General features: G+C 38.8%; 2 protein-coding genes across 3 annotated transcripts in view; both read right to left on the reverse strand.

Annotated features, from left to right (window-relative positions):
* LOC149616715 (centrosomal protein of 290 kDa-like) overlaps nucleotides 1–8,741 on the reverse strand; it is a 56,715-nt gene extending 47,974 nt beyond the window's left edge. Inside the window, exons 1-11 of one of the 2 annotated variants that reach the window (XM_089857239.1) lie at nucleotides 8,303–8,741; nucleotides 7,890–8,050; nucleotides 7,757–7,828; nucleotides 7,553–7,690; nucleotides 5,824–5,964; nucleotides 5,534–5,743; nucleotides 2,522–2,635; nucleotides 2,375–2,443; nucleotides 2,217–2,306; nucleotides 409–525; nucleotides 44–343 (exon numbers count right to left, since the gene is read on the reverse strand). In XM_089857239.1, coding sequence (XP_089713365.1) covers nucleotides 44–343; nucleotides 409–525; nucleotides 2,217–2,306; nucleotides 2,375–2,443; nucleotides 2,522–2,635; nucleotides 5,534–5,743; nucleotides 5,824–5,964; nucleotides 7,553–7,690; nucleotides 7,757–7,828; nucleotides 7,890–7,982 — 1,344 coding nt within the window. In that variant the 5' untranslated portion in view covers nucleotides 7,983–8,050; nucleotides 8,303–8,741. Of the gene's footprint in view, nucleotides 1–43; nucleotides 344–408; nucleotides 526–2,216; nucleotides 2,307–2,374; nucleotides 2,444–2,521; nucleotides 2,636–5,533; nucleotides 5,744–5,823; nucleotides 5,965–7,552; nucleotides 7,691–7,756; nucleotides 7,829–7,889; nucleotides 8,158–8,302 lie in introns of both variants that reach the window. The other variant, XM_089857240.1, reaches the window with a different exon arrangement.
* A 5,276-nt stretch (nucleotides 8,742–14,017) lies between these two features.
* On the reverse strand, nucleotides 14,018–18,830 carry LOC149616716 (uncharacterized). The gene is made up of 2 exons (XM_089857483.1): nucleotides 18,449–18,830; nucleotides 14,018–17,837 (listed from the first exon to the last, which is right to left on the reverse strand). The coding sequence occupies exons 1-2, from the start codon at nucleotides 18,738–18,740 to the stop codon at nucleotides 15,382–15,384; spliced, it is 2,748 nt and encodes a 915-aa protein (XP_089713609.1). The 5' UTR covers nucleotides 18,741–18,830; the 3' UTR covers nucleotides 14,018–15,381.
* Nucleotides 18,831–19,818: the final 988 nt, after the last annotated feature.

Raw genomic sequence — 19,818 nt, forward strand, 5'->3', positions numbered from 1 at the left:
TACCACAGTTCTTGTAACACCCTGTATAAACGGTTGACTGTACCATTTCGTATAGCCTCATCCTGCCTAAGGTATCACTGAGTTCTTGATCTTTCATTTTCCATTCCTCTTCAACAACTTTCAGTTTATTCCTTAATTTTTCTAATGCCAGATTTTTCTCTCGAATTTCATTTTGACTTTCGATCATGGCACCGAGTCGACTTCCGGGACTAAGCGGAGCCGATTCTTCATTCTTATTAAGCCTTAACTCTTCCAGGAGTTTGCTATTTTCTTCCAGATCTCGTGTAGCCAATTGCAATTGCTCTTTCAAAACCTCTATCTGCGCGTCACGATCTTCGACAACCTGAATATTGTAGGCAGTTAAGGATAAATTTTAAATACATACGTCACGTGGTAATAAAAAAGTACCTTTTTCAATGCCTGTGATTCTGAAACATTCATACTACCAAGATTGAATTCCGACTGAAGTTTTGAAATGAACTGTTGCTGCCTTAAAATTTCTTCTTCTTTGTTCATTAGTACAGTCTGCAAAACAATAAAGGATAAGAATGGATAAAGCAATACTGAAGGACCACTGGCAGCCCATAAAGCCCCATACTAAGCGACTAAACAACCAATGTTAAGCTTACTTCCCCCTTTTCTGCTCCAAAAATGGAGGGGGGTTATGAAAAATACTGAGTCAAATCCCGGAAAAAGCTAGCGCCATCTAGACAAAGTAAGACGTAAGCTGCTTCCCTCTCTAGAACGTTGATTCCCCCATATGCCCCCCCACTATCCGGTTTGCTACTATCTGCCGCTAGAAGGCGAATTAACAAGTATTTTTCAACTTTCTCTCTCTGCCATCCGTCCTTCAGCATTGCTTTGTCCATGTGCTAACAGTCTTGAACAAAACTGTGCTCAGAAATATTTTTTAACATCAGCTGATTTGCTAATCGGCTAGCTTTCATGGCAAATTATTTCCATGAAAGCCATTTCAGTAATACGGTGTTCAGAATGGCTCATCCAAGAAAATTGATTTTACCTAAGACCATGGACTGGAATGGAGATACAGTGCGTGGTTTTTTTTTTAGGGCAGTGCCTCTCTAGCGCCACGCCGCGAACAATATTGGAACTTTTTCGACTCAAACCATAGCCATACCATGATCTGAGTCGAAAGTTTTGGGAATCTCCCGCTAGGGGCGACGACAGACGATGCCATTGGAAGAACAGGGGGGTTTAGCTTATTATTTCAGTCCATCTGTGTATAATGGTCTTAAATTGTACCTTCATTCCTTTTCAATAAGACCCCCTTTCCCTGATAGCCCCTTCCGAAAAGTTATCGAGGCTCAGGCGAACTTGCTTTGAAGGTCCCGTCACGCGCATATTAAGTTGATAAACGCGCGGTTATTGGTGTGATATTATGCGCTAGAGATTTTGGTAGGGTCGGCATTGACTTGAGGAAAACTGCCATTGGATCCCAGGATTCCTTTAGGTTTTTATTTCAGAAAGGTCTATACAACTAACAAACTAATTGTTTCAATTCCATAACGGTTATTTGCGTTGTGTCTCGTGCATTAAGGGTGCGAGCCTTGAATTTTTGGTTTCGAGTCGAGTCTCGAGTATTGAAATCTTCCCTTATCGAGAACCAATCCGAGTAATAATAATAGTCAACGCGCCTTTAACTGTATTTTATTACTTTTACTTCCACTATTGAACCAGCTAGGAGCTACTACCCTACTACACTACACTGGCATTATGATCTAAACTACCCAATCAGCACTATCTTGCGACTGTTAACCAATAAGCGCGACTTTCTAGTAGATTTTTTATAACTAGTACATCCCATTTTCAGAGTTAAAGGCCTTCCAAAAGCAGGTTCGAGCTTCGAGTATTTATCGTGCCTTGGTTTGATACTCGAAACTTTCTCGAGTCTCAGAAAATCTCTTATCGAGGCCAGTACTCGAGTCTTATCGAGTACTCGCACAGCACACACAGTAGATGTTCTCTGCTATTGACTGGTTAAGCGATGTTTAACGGGACAAAACAAGGAGAAGTGGAGCAGGTGATATTATTAACCAATAGGAAGCTGGGAGCCGTACCTGATCTACTATACCCCATAGATGTCGCTCCATCGCTTACACCCATTTTACTAATCAAATAGCAATCTGCCAATTCCCGATATGTATTTTTTCGTCTATTCCGGTAGCATCACTAAACATTACTTAAATTGAGTTTACCTTCCATTCTTCAACTCTGCGACTGACAGTCTCCATAATTTCATCATCAACTTCTCCTTTTTGAGAAAGTTGACTTTTTAAGTCTTCAATCTAAGATTTGAAATGACTTAACACTGATTCAGGTAAAATTAAAAATTGTATTTAAATGAAATAATTACCTCACTGGCAAGGAGCATTTTCTGTTCCATTAAGAGTTTTAATTGAGATTCACTTTCATCATAAGCTTCCTAAAATGTACATGGAAAAAAGGAACATAAATGGGCGTTACTAATCTAGCGTATGACGATTCAATTGGCGGAACTAACTTTCAGTTTTATGTACTCATCGGTGGTTTTCTCCATTTGATCTACCGCTTCAATTAGTTTTTCATGTAGTTGGCTTTTTTGTGATCGAAGTTCAGAATTCTCACTTTCCAGAGTCTGTAAGATGTTTGAATTTCAATCAATAAGTTTGCTACTGGTTACTGAGAGCTTTTCATGAAGTGACGTAGGTGAAACATCATAGATTCTCGTAAAGCGACGCCTGGTGAGGCTCTGTGAAAGGCTTGGTAATTTAAAACCGAATGTAGTCAATTCTCGCGTCGTTCTCGAACTATCTCTTAGTAAGTCTCTAGCATTACCAAGTATAGTTAGTGTCATACTTATGGAACATCTTATAAACTTATGATGAAACATAGGCCCATATAAACTACTAGGACGTGCCGCGCGCGGTCCCATATTGGTGTTGCCTTCTGGTGGAAAAGACGTTAAGCTTAAGCCTGGCTCTTGTTAATAGAATTTATTGCGTGCGATGTCAAAGCATTGTTGCTTTCAGATGAAAAATATCTGTTGCAAGCGACAGGCGGTTGCTATAAGAGCGTGAAAAGTGGAACGTCATAACAGTGTCGCCTTCTAGGGGCTGAAGCTTTTCAATAGGGTGTACCTCACTGGGGGGGCGGAATAAAGTATAAATGGAATAAAGTATAATGGGAATAAGGTATAATAACGAACTGGAATAAAATATAACTGGAATAGTGTATAACGTCGTATTTGAAAACTGGAATAAGGTATAACTGTCCTAATATATAATGGGGGAAGGGACAAAATGATAAAATGGCATTCCTGGACTAAAGTATAATGACCCAGAAGCCAATACTGGAATAAAGTATAACTGGACTAGAGTATAACCGCGAAATTCTATACCGGAATAAGGTATAACCGGATTAATGTATAATGGACGTACGTATAACGCCAAATTTCACAACTGGAATAACGTATAACCGGACTACTGTATAATGGACGTAATAACGCCAGGTTTCACAACTGGAATAACGTATAACCGGACTAATGTATAATGGACGTAATAACGCCAGGTTTCACAACTGCAATAGCGTATAACTATCGGCTCTACGACAATTGGGTGTCTGACAATTGGGAGCGCGACAATTTGGGGCGTTGAAAATTGGGTGTCCAAAAATTAGGAGAATTAAATTTTTATTTTGTAAAAATTACAAATATCTTGACATTCTCAATTTTATTTTAAAACAATGAAACTAGATTAGGTGATATAGGTCAGGTTTGGTTTGGTTTGGTTGAAATAGGGTAGGTTTGGCTAGGTTGACATAGGTCAGGTTAGGTTTGGTTTTGTTGACATAGGTTTGGTTTGGTTTTGTTGACATAGGTTAGGTTTGGTTTTGTTGACATAGGTTAGGTTTGACTTTGTTGGCATAGGTTAGTTTTGACTTTGTTGACATAGGTTAGGTTTGGTTTGGTTGAGATAGGTCAGGTTTTACCAGAAATATGTACTTTTTAAAAAACATTTAATTCACCCAATTGACGCTCTGCCAGATTCATTGACACCAAATTGTCGCTCACTCAATTTTCAAACCTCCCAATTTTAGGACAACCAATTTTCAACGCCCTAAATAGTCGCGCTCCCAATCGTCGTCACCCAATTGTCGTAGAGCCGATAGTTATACGCTATTGCAGTTGTGATACTTGGCGTTATACTTACGTCCATTATACATTAGTCCGGTTATACGTTATTCCAGTTGTGAAATTTGGCGTTATACGTACGTCCATTATACATTAATCCAGTTATACCTTATTCCGGTATAGAATTTCGCGGTTATACTCTAGTCCAGTTATACTTTATTCCAGTATTGACTTCTGGGTCATTATACTTTAGTCCAGGAATGACATTTTATCATTTTGTCCCTTCCCCCATTATATATTAGGACAGTTATACCTTATTCCAGTTTTCAAATACGACGTTATACACTATTCCAGTTATATTTTATTCCAGTTCGTTATTATACCTTATTCCCATTATACTTTATTCCATTTATACCTTATTATAGCGACCACGCCTCCACGAGGGACATCAAACCAGTGTCGCCTTCTTGTGGGAAAATAAAGGTTTGTAATTCGCGTCCTTCGATTGCTATGAAAGCGTGCAACGTGCGACACCTTAACGGTGTCGCCTTCTGGCGGAAAATATCTGCAACTCGCTACTGTCGTTTGTTTAATAGAGCACACTGTGAAAATACCTGTGGTTCAAGACTGGCAGTTAATATAAAAGCGTGATATGTTCCACGTCAAAACAGAGTCGCCCTCTGTTGGAATCGATCTTTAGCTAGCTAATGGTCGTTGCTACTATTAAGTACCGCATGCCTCGTCAAAACTTCCTCGCCATCTGGTGGAAACGAGCTGCACTTCACGATTAGCAATTGTTAATATTATAACAGTGTCGTTCTTTTCCAGATGTCGCCAAAAAGTCATTGAAACCGCAGATTTTAAAATATATATTTTTCAAAACAAATGACTTGCAAGCATCAAAGACTTTCTTTTGTACTCCATTTGGTAAAAAAAATGTTGACATCGGAAATGAATGATATCAAGTGGCCTTACATGATGATTGATATGAATAAAGGCAGAAGTAGGATAAGGGACTAGAAGTAAAGAGCTCTAGCATTGGTAATAAATCCTGGCACTAGTGAACAAATTTGAGGATTTTATGCCGCTTCCATCGCGTCTGCACGAGAGAGAAAAAAATTGGTCGAGTGCCCCTTCCCCTCAACGTAAAGCCGCGGAACACGGACGCGGGTGCTTGAATCTAGTTCGGCCGTCTACCGCCGCGAGCGTCTCACGTTTTGGAGGGGAAATACAGAAACCGCTACCAGAGGGCCAACCATTGGCGTGTTATCAAGAATATTCACTTTCGCCAAGTGAAGAATTTGATTAGCTCGATACTTCTAGTCCCTTATCCTACTTCTGACAAAGGGGAACTCCAAAACAAAATTCAAAACAAAAAATTATAGACAGATACCAAAAATATACCTTTATATCATTTAGAAGTTGATGAATCTCTGCGTTTTTAACTTTTATCTTTGCCAAGAGCTCTTTCTCTTTCATTTTGCAGCTTTCTTCTTTCGATACTTCAACATTCTTTATCATCTCTTTGCTTTCTTCCAGTTGTTCTTGCAACTTCTCAATCTCGTCACGCAAGATACTCTGCTCCTCTTCGTGCTTCTCAACCATTTGAAGAGCCTGGGTACGATTAAAAATAAAAATAATAAAGCTTTCTCAGAAATCAATCAAGTAGATTGTAGCTCGTGAACTGTTCACACTTTCTCAAACTCTCGTTTGGTTCTCCTGATTTCAGTCTTTTTCGATTCAATTTCTTTACTCAAAGTCAAGTTTTCCTGTTCGAGTTCCTCATTTCGAAGATTATGTTTCAGAAGCGACGTATCACTGCCTTTTCTTGAACCCTAAATATCATGTAATTATGGTTAGTGGTATATCTTTTCATAAAAATACAGTAAAAAGTATTTTTAATGGTAAACATCTTCCAAACTAATCTAGGCACGTGCAGATAGCTTCATTTGACATTATGTTACTTTCTGAATTCGTAGGGGCACCAAATATCGGCTGGGGTCTAGTTTAAACAAATGTCACTAGATGCTCCCTTAATCGAGGGATGGAGTTGATTTGTCCCCTAAGCTTAGCAAAGGCTAGTTTTAGCTCCGCCCTCATGGGCGAATTCTGATTGGCTCCTGCCTTTGTCAAGGTAAAATTAGTGTGTATAAGATCAGCCAGAATGTTAGGGGTGCCACAGGAGCCGACATTTGCTTTAAAGGGGTAATGAAGAAGAAAAACGAGTGAATTTTGATGTACCTTTTTCCTGATGCATGTGCCAAGGCTTCACGCGAGCTTTTTATTTGCGTCAAAATTATGCCACGGCTGCTTCAGAGTAGAAAAGCTTCAATATTTTCGACTGTGAAGTAGACAACGCATAATTTTTGCCAGATTTGTCAAATAAAAAGGGACGTTAAGCCTTGGCACACGCATCGGGAATAAGGTGGAGTGATTAAGGGTGTTAAACTATGCATAAAACAAAGATAAATCAACAAAACTTTGACTTTAATATTGAAAGTTGCTATATTAGCTCGCAAAGCCTAACTCCAATTTGCAACAAATTTTGAAGATGGAAATTTCTTTTGAGAAACTAATGTTCAGCAGGTAAAAAATCACAACTTTGAAAATATATTATATCATATAATATATTTTCAAAGTTGTGATTTTTTACCTGCTGATATAATTTATATGTTAACATAAAGTTTTGGTGAGTTACCCTGTTTTTATGAACATATTTTTAACACCCTTAACAGGGTTGCCACGGAATTTTCAGAACCAAATTCCCTGACTTTTCCAGGTTTTCCCTGATCTTTTAGGCCGAAAGTGTGAATGTTTACTGCACGTTTTAAGTGGTTATAATTAAATAAACTCTCTACATTAAGTTTTCCCATGTATTTGTTGCACCAAAACAAATAAGAAACATTTTAACTATAAATAACAGTCTAAGAGAGCATTTACTTTACAAAAATATTTTTAAGGATTAATCTAGAGTTTTCTGTGTTGAGAGAGCATGAGGAGAAACTTTCATTACTCTTTCAATAAAGACTTATTCCCAGAAGTTTTACCCACTAAAATCCAATTCCCTGACTTTTCCAGATTTTCCAGGATTTCCAGGTACTGTGGCAACCCTGTTTAATCAATTAAAATTAACTTTTTCTACTTCATTGTCCCTTTGATTGAAAAAAAATAATATAAAAGTAATTAATTTCAGGGTCCCAAAGGGTATTAAACTCTTAATGAAGAAGTGAAGGGTCACTGCCACTTGCGACATAATTCTTGCCTTTCTTATGTGACAAGTTTACACTTGCAACTATTTTGCAACCCAGACTTTTAGGGGATAATTAATCCCAAACATAGACTAGATTTTTAGCAAGTACAAAACTCTACATGGTACAAACTGAAAATAATTTTCCACTAAAACAATGCAACCAAAATGACAACCTTCATGTTCTCCAACTCATCCTTCAGATCTTCAATCTCGGCTAAAAGCTCCTTTTCATGACGAGCACTCAGTCTTCCTTGATTCTTGGCCATTTGCTCCAATTCTTCCATCGCAACCTCCGCTTGCAAGCCTTTGAGCTTGAATACGATGTGATTCACTTATTTTATCTTAACCTAAAGTTTGTTTTCTTAAAGAATGTATACCTGCAAAACTGCTTTTGACACCAGAAAGAGCTTATGCAGTCTTTTGGGATCATCTTCGTTTAATGGGTTAAACTTTAATAATATAGGTCAATTAAAAACAATGGCAAATTTATATTCTAATTAGGATACTTACATTAATTAGTTTTTTGTAGAAACTTTCAGCTAAATCATCATTTATATCCTGAAGATTGCATTTGTCAATTTCGTTCCAATCAATAGGCGCCATGTGAACAGCGGAAGTGCGTGCAAACTTATAGGGTAATGGCAGCCGTCTGCCTTCGACTGTATTAAGCTCTATGGGTAAATAACATGGGGTGCCATTAGTCTATTGTAGCAGAATTTAATATTTTACACAAGAGAATAGGGTAATGGCAGCCCTCTGCCTTCGACTGTATTAAGCTCTATGGGTAAATAACATGGGGTGCCATTAGTCTATATTGCATGTGTTTTTGTTATTTATTTTTAGGTAGTCATGGTCTTTTTTTCACAAATTTGTTATTTACCATGTGTAATAATAATAATAGAGGTTAATAAAAAAATACGAACACCATTGAATCCATGTAACACACAACCACAGGGTTCCACTTCACAATTTTGAAATTGGAGTTGAAAAATCCAAGTTGACTTAACCCAGGCTCGGACAGTGGACACAATGTGGCACTACGAATCGTCGAAGTAACTATGGTGCTTCCCCGGATATTGCTGGTGAAATGCGCTTTCTAGCATTATAAACATACCAAAAACGGAGTGGTCACGTCATCACCTAAATGAACTTAGTCCATTTTATCATTTGATTATTGTCTCAGCGTTTCAATTAGCCTGTTTTGAAAGGCCTTGGTAGAAGCTGTCTGCTTCACTACTTCGATGTCTTATAGGTCTGCGTCTGCTACAAACATTTTTGTTTGTTGATGTTTCCATAGCAACGAAAGTAACAAAGAGCTGGACATAGGAAATCTTACAGCAGTTCTATAGACCTTTTCACACTTAAGGCCGCGCATGAGCAGTGCAATGTTTGGCGCCATGAATTTTACGCTTCTATGTAGTTACAGTGTAAATTAACTACGATGGACGTGTTTTAGAGCATTTTGTAATTTAATATTAAAATTAAATGCCTAGTATTTAAACCGAGAGAGTAAAATTAAAACCATGTTAAGAAATAAACGGTGCTTTAGTTCTTATGGAAACGGTGCAATGATAATAGTTGGTTAAAACTCACTAAGCCTCGGCGACCGTATGGGATCATCGCAAGTTCATCGGCGGACATCGCCGATGCCGTTCCGAAAACGCCGCGTATTATCGCGTATAACACGCTCGTAAGCCTTGGCGCCCAATTTGGTCTGTAGAATATTATAAACTACCCCAATTTTACGTCTATCAATTGAATTCGATAAAATTTCAACTAGGAAGTTCAATTTATACTTTTACAACCCTTAATACAACACTGTTTTATAAAAATAAACTCGAATGCCTAACTAGTAAGGTAAAAGCAATGGTTACATAAATACGACTGGCAACAAACATTCTTTCTGCGCATGCTCACCTCTCGAGAATTTTACCCCCTTTTCACCCTCGCTCTAAGTGTGAAAGGAGGCTGCTATTTGAATCTGAAATCGCTTGCGGATTTCTTTATTTCGTCATGAAATTCGACAAAAAACAATGAGATCGTTCTCAGTTAGACTTAGATCCGTAAGGCTGATTTACACGGTTTCTAAAAAATTTGCTTGTGTGCGAACTTTTCGCTAGTGACAGCACGGAGCTTCTATTACTAGAAGCTCCGTGGTGACAGAGCTCGAGATTTTTACCTCTCCGTGTGACGTAGTCCAGGAGAGGTTCTGTAACAGCAGTGATGCCAGGTGGGAAAAATGGAATTTCCCTTTCTAGCCCTTAAAATTTCCCTTTTTGGACCAAAATTTCCCTAGTTCAGGGTTGCCAGATTCTGCACATAGAAAATGATAGAATTATAGCTTGACAACTGTTTTTGGCGATGTATTTTCGTAACGATTACAATGGGTCAGTTAATTCAATGTTTGGAAATTACTAAAAACAGTAGCAGGGTTGCCATCTAATAAGAATCCAACGTAATTAATAGGTCAATTTGATGAAGTTGTTTAATTTTCTATGTTGAGATTGTAGGTTTTGAATAAAGTATTTCTTCCCATGGAATTTCCCTAGAATTAGCAAATTTTTGGTGGAATTTCCCTTTTCCCTTTTTACCGTTTTTAGGAGTCAAAATTTCCCCAGATATGGGAAATTTCCCTCAATCTGGCATCACTGTGTAACAGCCGTGTCTGTGTGGGTGTCTGTCTGTCTGTCCGTTTTTTTTATTTTATTTTTTTTGTTCCTTTAATAAAAGACTAGCTAGGGCTGAGTCAGCCATACAGCTCCCTACATACATAACAGATAACAGTTTTATATCACAATATCACATTTTCATATCACAGTAAAAATTGGTGGTTAAAAATAGGTAGTTAATTCTTAAAGTTGTAAGTGAGCTCTTAGTCGGGTTTTAAATAGTGCAATGGACCGGACAGATATCACATCCTCGGGGAGGGCGTTCCAAATGGGAATTGTGCGTCTGAAGAATGAATGTTTTAAGACATCGGTCTTGAAAGGTTTCAAAAACAATTGCGGGAATGGCCTCTAGTATTAATGGAACGGGGTGCTTGAATAAAATAAGATTGGGAGGGGTCAATTAAAATTTTGAAGAGACTAATAAGGTCCAGGTAAGAACGTCGAAGAGTGAGGGAGGGCCAACCGAGGGCTGACACACGTTGCTCCCTTGGGCGGGATTTCAAAATGTAAGGAAGCCGAGAAGCACGGCTTTGGTCCCTATCGAGAGACGCTATATCCTGGATGTGGGAGGGGTTCCAGACTTGGGATCCAAATTCTAGAATAGGGCGCATCACCCACGTGACCGCGTTCGCAGTTTGCGTATCGGAGCAAACGTGTTCGCCATTTCCGAACTGCTTTCACAGTCACAGAAATGACTCCTCAACTTGAGATCTCACACCACCATTTTCTGGTCTTTGTCCATCCCACACGGACACCAGTCTGTTCTTACTGGCTTCTAATCACCACCATCTTTTGGTCTTCGTCCATCCCACACGGACACCAGTCTGTTCTTAATTTCTTACTGGCTTCTAATCACCACCATCCACTGGTCTTCCGTCTATTCCACATAGACACCAATCTGCACTTACGCTGGCTGCTAACACCACCATCCACTTGTCTTCCGTCTATTCCATTCGGACACCAATCTATATCATTGGCTTCTACTCCATTATCATCGTTTAGTTTTAGGATATACGCGGCGATCAGCTAGGGTTACGAGAACCATCTAGCCTCCCTAAGGTGGGATCGCCACCAAAGGTTTACGCAATTGCGCTTTTTCCTTACTATTATAATGGAAACGAATCGTATATATACCCCAAAATTTGAAGAAAGCGGGCAAGAGGGGTACCCTTCACTTTAAACGTCAATATTAGCAAAGTTTGAGATGATAATAGGTATAACTTTATTTTAAACGATTTAACTATTATTAATGTTAATTATTGAAGATTAAAATAATTAAAAATAATTATATGTATTTAAATATTAAAGATAAACCTCTCGTGCAAAGAGAGAGATTATCATCGCCTCCTATATCTACCAAGGCCCGTGCATTGTGATACATTTCATTCATTGCCTCCTATATCTATCAAGGCCCGTGCATTTCGATATACTTTTCAAAACAACAACCAAAATGGGAAGCTCCTCTCAGAAACATAATAATATCTTTTCTCTGTATATGAAATGAAAATATGGATAATATTGCGCTTCTTCTTTAATGGCATGAATCCTTGCCTGCCTATTAATATTTTACGTAGGAGTAATACGTTTTTAGCGAAGTCTAGAGAGGATAAACATAAGCGAGATTGTTTCGAAAAAAAAATACTGCTTCCACTAATGGGTTTATACTCCTTGTTACTGTTGTATAGAGTAATCATGATAAAAGCTTAAAATATTACGAGAGGACAGACCTATTTTATCCTCTTGTTTTATTCTTAATAAGAATATAAAACATTTATTTTGTATCAAAAATATTTTTGGTGCTGAGATTGCTTTAGAAAAATCCAAACGGTTAGGCATTGGTAAAAAAGACATGTGTAAGCTATTTGCAGAGATGATAATTGTTTTACATGTTTTAAATAAGACTGAAGATTCCACTATTGTGTTTATGCTCCTTGTTTGTTTCACTGAAAACCATCTAGGTGTAGATAACAGCCAGACCAAAAATTTCAAAAATATGTATTTTAAATCTAATCAGATACGCCCACCTAGTTGAAAATAGACCTATTAAATTTGCGGGAGCCATTCTTGAGAATTTTTCTTTGCTTGTAGGTTGTTAATTTATCTACCAGAAAATATTTGTATTTGGAAGTTGGATATTAAGTCAAATTAAGTGGTTGTAAAGAGGCAGCAGGTTTTTGCCGCTTCTTTTTGTGAGTATTTGATTTTTGTATGTAAAATGGAGGAAGGTAATGTTGAGAGTAAGGATGAAATGCGGAAGCGCAAAGCGCGGGAAAGGATGAGGGCAAAAAGGTCGACGTTTTCATTGGATACTTAAGTTTATATAATCTTCTCGACACGGAGAGGTAATATTTTGGTTTTCCCAACTTGTTTTATTTACGTTTTTACACGCTTCAAGCATTTTGATTTACATGCTTTTAAAAATATATTTTAAGATAGAACTTGAAATTGTTCAGATTTTCGTTAAGCCTAATGTTTCAAACTTTTTAAGCCTAATTTTTCAAACTTTTTGCTAAGACTAATTTTTACCTCTCCGAGTGACGTGTGTCACGGAGAGGTTCTAACATGGGTTCTAATTTCGACGTGTCGGTCTGTGTGTGTGTGTGTGTCTGTCTGTTGTTAGACCCCAGGGGACCGCGTTCTTAGTTGGCAAATCGTAGCAAATGTGTTCTCAATTTCCGGACCGCATTTACAGTTCCCGGAAACTTGAAAAATTGTATTCCACTTACGATGGCTAATGTTTGCATTAATGCTAATGGTGGGCATTTTGAAGAATACCTCTATAAAACTGCTGCTAACTTTGTACATGTACGAATAAATGATACATTAACTGGAAACTCTTCTTTGTTTGTCACCAACTTTTATTGACCAGTCCTTGCACACTTCTACCTTTAATAATACGCTTCTGCTAGAAAATGGCTCATTAGAATTCTAAGATGGGAGGGTATTGGAATTGTCTAAACAAGATGAGCAAGCTGATATGTCTTACTCCACATTTGTGACATTTTTCACGTTTTGGGGGTCAATGTTTGGGGACCCGTACCTCCGAAACTAAGCGTTGTAGACCACATGTTCTTTGACACTTTTCACTCATTTTGACCCAAAGAACACGCCCTTTAATTTATGACATGCTTATCAGAAACACCCTGTATGTGTTTGGCCTTTATTGCAGTCATTGTTGTCACGATATCAAAGACTAACTTTTTTGACTGAAAAAATACCTTTACTGGCTTTGGGTGTAAGTTTACATTTAAAATTAAAATTAGCGTATTCCAAAATAAGGTTGGCTCAATAAAAAACTTAATTTCAATTCGGCACATTTGCCTTTTCAAAGAGGCAAGTTATGACTAATATCCAGTTGAAATTTTTTCAAAATTATAAAAAAAACTGAATTTTCATTGATGGCGGTAGCTTTTTTTTGCGCTTGCTTGAAAAAAAAAATCGTTTTGGTTGCAGATTGAACTTGTTTAAAACGAAGCCAAGGAAGCGAACCTACAAGCAGTCATGTAAATGGCCGAGCTTGAGCTTGTGCAGAAAATATTAAAATATTTCAAGCAAAATCCTGTTTTTACGAACTACAATCGTGCATGTAAATGAGCCTTGACACTAGCGAAAAGTTCACACACAAGCAGAATTTTAGAAACCATGTAAATCAGCCTTTAAGAGAAATACGCATAATTTCCGTACCGGTTTTAACATTGGTTTTTTCCCCGCCAAGTTAATGTTTATGCTTATTTTGTTTTACCGTACGGACCAATCTTTTAATAGAAATCGGTTCCGACTCGAGTTCGCGACCGAACTATGGAAGATGTGAATCCGAGTATAGCCCACTCGATCACAGGTTAAACTGATCGAGTGGGCTATGCATGGACGAACCAATACTGAAGGACGGATAGCAGAGGGAGAAAGTTGAAAAATACTCGTTAATTCGCCTTCTAGCGTCAGATAGTAGCAAACCGGATAGTGGGGGGCATAGGGGGGAATCAACGTTCTAAAGAGGGAAGCAGTTAACGTCTTATTTTGTCTAGATGGCGCTAGCTTTTTCCGGGATTTGACTCTGTATTTTTCATAACCCCCTCCTTTTTGGGGCTGGAAAGGGGGAAGTAAGCTTAACATTGGTTGTTTAGTCGCTTAATATGGGGCTCTATGGGCTGCCATCGGTCCTTCAGTATTGGTTCGTCCATGGGCTATGATCCGCCTCTCTGTCCGATTTTATGACGTAATAGAGGAAATCGCGAGCGATCTCAGACAGTACAAGCCAAGTGTGGTTGGGGGTGGAAAGATTATGTTAGTTTCGAATGTACAAAGGTAGTATAGCACACCCCAAAGGCGGGTGTACGCATTTACTAAAATAATTAAAGACCACTTTAATATTGTGGACCCTAGGGGGTCACTGGTCCCAAGTACTAGTGCAAAAAATGCCAAAAATATCCTATGTTTAATATTTCTCTAGTAAACAATGCATACGTTTGAGTAGCCCTCAATTAGGGCCGTTTTAATGTTAACCAGGATTTAACTTTCCTGCTTCGGCATGCTTATTGTAGTTTCGTGAAAATCACTTGCCGTTGCGAAAGGCATATTTAATTCGCTCCCGTTAAAACCATGCTTAAGGCTTTATTTTAATTACATCACAAATTTCAAAGTTTGGTACATTTTACACTAATTAAAAAACTATAAATCAAATAACCGTCGACAAAATCAGGTGGTTTAGTGGGTTTAGGGCTTTAGGCATGAACCTGTACAACAATGAATATACATAGGCATTTCCCCGTCTAAACTCTAACCTCTGGTTCAGACTTGTGTGGGGCTTAGACATAGACGACACTAGTCACGTGGTGAAAGCTTCTTTCCGAATAATCCCGAGTTTGAACAAGAGGCAAGAGCAGTGAGTGTTTTATGTTATCTCGACCCCTGACATTATTAAATTTGGTTTTATGTGATATTTTGAGGTTTTTGATATAAAAATCGCCGTATCTCGAAACATAACGCGTTAAAAATTCCCCAGCAAAATATCGTCAAGCGAGCGCTGCTGACGTCACCCTGGCGCTTCAGCGTTACACCAGGACTTAATAGGCACCCTCCTTCTAACTTATGATTGGCTACTCAAAAGACGTCGTTGACTTGTAAGCCAACACCCAAATCAAATTGGCAGGTTAGAAAGGGTATGGCATAGGGATGTATATTCATTGTTATATAAATTCATGGTTTAGTGGGTTAAGGTGTGGGTGGTTTTGCTGGTGGATTAGTAGTTTTAGGTTTTGCCAGTTTATTGCGTTAATGGGTTTAGATGTGGTGGGTGGCTCAATCGGTTTGGTGTGGGTGCTTTTGTTGGTGGTTTAGTGGGTTAATGGGTTTAGATGTGGAGGGTGGCTTAATCGGTTTGGGTGTGGGTGCTTTTGTTGGTTTAGATGTTGGTGGTTTAGTGGGTTAATGGGTTTAGGTGCGAGTGGTTTTGTTAGTTTAGGTGTTGGTGGTATAGTTTGTTTAGGTGTTGGTGGTATAGTGAATTTAGGCGTTGGCGATATAATGGGTTTAGGCGTTGGTGGTATAATGGGTTTAGGCGTTGGTGGTATAATGGGTTTAGGCGTTGGTGGTATAATGGGTTTAGGCGTTGGTGGTATAATGGGTTTAGGCGTTGGTGGTATAATGGGTTTAGGCGTTGGTGGTATAATGGGTTTAGGCGTTGGTGGTATAATGGGTTTAGGCGTTGGTGGTATAATGGGTTTAGGCGTTGGTGGTATAATGGGTTTAGGCGTTGGTGGTATAATGGGTTTAGGCGTTGGTGGTATAATGGGTTTAGGCGTTGGTGGTATATTGGCTTTAGGCGTTGGGGGTATATTGGCTTTAGGCGTTGGTGGTATAATGGGTTTAGGCGTTGGTGGTATAATGGGTTTAGGCGTTGGTGGTATAATGGGTTTAGGCGTTGGTGGTATAATGGGTTTAGGCGTTGGTGGTATAGTGGGTTTAGGCGTTGGTGGTATAGTGGGTTTAGGCGTTGGTGGTATAGTGGGTTTAGGCGTTGGTGGTATAATGGGTTTAGGCGTTGGTGGTATAATGGGTTTAGGCGTTGGTGGTATAATGGGTTTAGGCGTTGGTGGTATAATGGGTTTAGGCGTTGGTGGTATAATGGGTTTAGGCGTTGGTGGTATAATGGGTTTAGGCGTTGGTGGTATAATGGGTTTAGACGTTGGTGGTATAATGGGTTTAGGCGTTGGTGGTATAATGGGTTTAGGCGTTGGTGGTATAATGGGTTTAGGCGTTGGTGGTATAATGGGTTTAGGCGTTGGTGGTATAATGGGTTTAGGCGTTGGTGGTATAATGGGTTTAGGCGTTGGTGGTATAATGGGTTTAGACGTTGGTGGTATAATGGGTTTAGGCGTTGGTGGTATAATGGGTTTAGGCGTTGGTGGTATAATGGGTTTAGGCGTTGGTGGTATAATGGGTTTAGGCGTTGGTGGTATAATGGGTTTAGGCGTTGGTGGTATAGTGGGTTTAGGCGTTGGTGATATAATGGGTTTAGGCGTTGGTGGTATAATGGGTTTAGGCGTTGGTGGTATAATGGGTTTAGGCGTTGGTGGTATAATGGGTTTAGGCGTTGGTGGTATAATGGGTTTAGGCGTTGGTGGTATAATGGGTTTAGACGTTGGTGGTATAATGGGTTTAGACGTTGGTGGTATAATGGGTTTAGGCGTTGGTGGTATAATGGGTTTAGGCGTTGGTGGTATAATGGGTTTAGGCGTTGGTGGTATAATGGGTTTAGGCGTTGGTGGTATAGTGGGTTCGGGTGTGGGTGGCTCTGTTGGTGGTTTAGTAGTCGTTTGGAGTGTTGGTTGTTTAGTAACTGGGCGGTCCTCGGGATATTTACATTCTTCGAAGTTAACTTGTTCCGATTTTGAACGCACTTTGGTCGATATTTCGCAAAAGGAGGCACGTTGCGTTTGGCAACATACGTTGATGACTTTATGTTCATCACCACCGCGCAGAGCTCCGCAATTTCCATCGTCACCGTGACTCGGACGGCCTTTGTACCATATTTCTTTAAATTCCTCCTCAGTGACCTTGGTTCCATCAAGGTATTGCCATTCATTTTTCTTATAAAGATCACTGGCTGCAATGTAAATGTGGTCATCTTTGGGCCATTTCTCATTCACAATAAATATTTTGGATTTATTGAAGATCTCCACGGTGCTAATTTTGGCCAAGTGGGCTTCGCTATTAATACTGTTACACTGAGGCTCGGCCTCGAACCAGGTCACTTTATTAGTTTCAAGCCAATAACATTTATCGCCCACTTTGACGGCATCAGCGCAAATTTCTTTGGCTGATTTGTGGACTTTAACGTAATTATATTCAGCCTTGGACACTGGTACTTCACACATGAAGGAGTGTTTACTGTGACATGCTATATCCCTTATTCCGTATCCGTCTTTATCATTTTCGTAGATAGCACTGCATTTTTCAGGTCTAAGATCATAAGGTCCATCATTTCCCCAAATAATTTCGTCAAATGTTGTTCCGTCAATATTTTCCCACTTATCGATGGACTTGCTATTGCTGTTCTTTACCAAGTCAATGTGTGTTACACGGGCATTACTTTGTTTTGCTATGTAGATGAGATGCTGTGCTGTCTCCTGGGTATTGGCTATAGCTAATTGCGCGTTGGGGTTCAGTCGTTTACATTCCCGGGAAGCGTTGCCCCAATTTAAAGCTTGGTGTTCAACCCAGTAGCATTTGTCACCAACGGTCATTCCTTTCGGGCATTGAGGTGGAAGACTGGAAGTATTGCAATGCCCTCAAAGTAAAAAAAAATATATATTCAATTCACTCCAAGTTGTCTCAAAATATGTCATAAAATATACAAAACTAGCTGCTACCCGCGGCGTCGCTCGCGTGTAATTATAACTTCCATCAAAATGATATAAAGAATGTGGAGATTTTACTGATTCGACTAATATTTTTGTAGCACCCTAGGACCGATGGCACTCGACGTTGCCCGTCAGCCCGTCGGGACATTTTTTATTACTTTTCACGCGGACATTATTTTATAAAGAAGGGTTTTTAACTTTGTGGCCGCCATTTAAAAAGATGGCAACAAATCGAACCAAAAAGACCATTCAGCCCATCTTTAGCTTAAAGGAAAGCAGTGTACTAAATATTTGTGAAATCGGTTGAAACGCGCGGACTTTGTTGCATAGAGAAGTTTTTTTTTCATTTCTGGTCGCCATTTTTTAAGATGGCGGCGGATTGGAAAAATCTTTCTTAGTACGCGCCTACTACTTATGAGTAACGTTCATGCGAATTTTCAGCCTTCTAGGGCAAGCGGTTTGGGCTGGGCGTTGATTATCAGTCATTCAGTCAGTCAGGACTTTGATTTATATAGATATAGATTAAATTCGAACTTACGTTTAACAAAAGGTACTTCACAAATAAACGGAGATGGTAAAGAGCATTCTTTACTTCCCAGCTGGATCTCGAACGATTTTACTAAAACTACCCCGCAATCATCTTCCTGTATCTTACGTTCATTGGTACTCTCTTCATGCCATAAAAATTGTCGATATTTTTCTGGAACTTCGGTGCCATCAATGTAGTGCCAATGGTCTTGATTTCTCATCATTCCGATGAATGGACGTCCTTCGTTATCGTCGATACACTTCCCAAAGTTGAATTTTAGCTGTAGTAATAGTCGCATCATCGCGTCTTTGATCTGATCGGTATTGACCTTGGCTAGACTTGCGTGGGGGTTAAGCTTTTGACATTTGACCAAAGCTTCACCCCAAGAAACCTTTTCATGGCTAGCCCAGTAACACTTATCACCAACTTGAATTCCTATGTCACACACAGATTCTGTGGAATTCGGTAAGACATTTATTTACTTTTGATGAAGCTAGGTTTGTCTAAATAGATTTCGTACTAGTTTTAATCCCAATTGTGGCCGCTAAGAAAGCGGCGAAGGTTAACGCTAAGTACATATGGAACATATTTTGGAAACTTGCTTTTGACTTCGAAGAGTATTAAGATGAGTCCGGAAAAAATGGTCGATGTGGCTTCGATGAAAGTATTACTCGTGTACAATTATTGTTTACAGCTTTGTGAAATTATAGTTCAATTCAGCTATAAATTTAACCACAGTACAATGGAACGATAATATTTATGCGAGCTTTTTTTCATAATAGAGAAATAGATTGAATTTATTTAATAAATAAGGGGTCGTCCGTTAAACACTCCAATCACAACTTGTAAACGGTTTCCCTTAGAGAAAATGTCATAGAACAATTTCGACTCTATATTTTTCATAGAACCCACTGTACTTAGCACCCATTTTAGACTACCCTGTGTTATTTCCTACGTTATCAGTAATTTATGAATGATAATCCGTCCAAATATATTTTAATTTAAAATCGATTAACACTGAATTTTAGATTTCCCATAACAATACGACGTTACTTTAAATTGATTACTAAAAAAATAATTATAATAAAACACGAGCAGTTAACCACTAATAAAACCATATAAAAACAAAACAGAGTCGAGATGACTATCACCATGAATTTATTTATTAATAAATAAATTCATGCTATCACTAACCACTAATTTAACTAAATATGTAACGATTGCTAGTTATTGATAAGCAATTGCTGGTGTTAAAATTAAGATACTGAATATTGAAGCTTTACAAAGGGTTTTATTCATTGCTCGGCTGGCGCGTAAACACTGTCACCTCGTTATTTACCAGACTGATTACTAACTTTTGTCCATACTGGTATCTTTAC

Source organism: Phalangium opilio, unplaced genomic scaffold, assembly GCF_054372755.1.
Source record: "Phalangium opilio isolate 3A_F unplaced genomic scaffold, DU_Popi_V2 ptg000217l_1, whole genome shotgun sequence".
NCBI classification, from domain to species: domain Eukaryota; kingdom Metazoa; phylum Arthropoda; class Arachnida; order Opiliones; family Phalangiidae; genus Phalangium; species Phalangium opilio.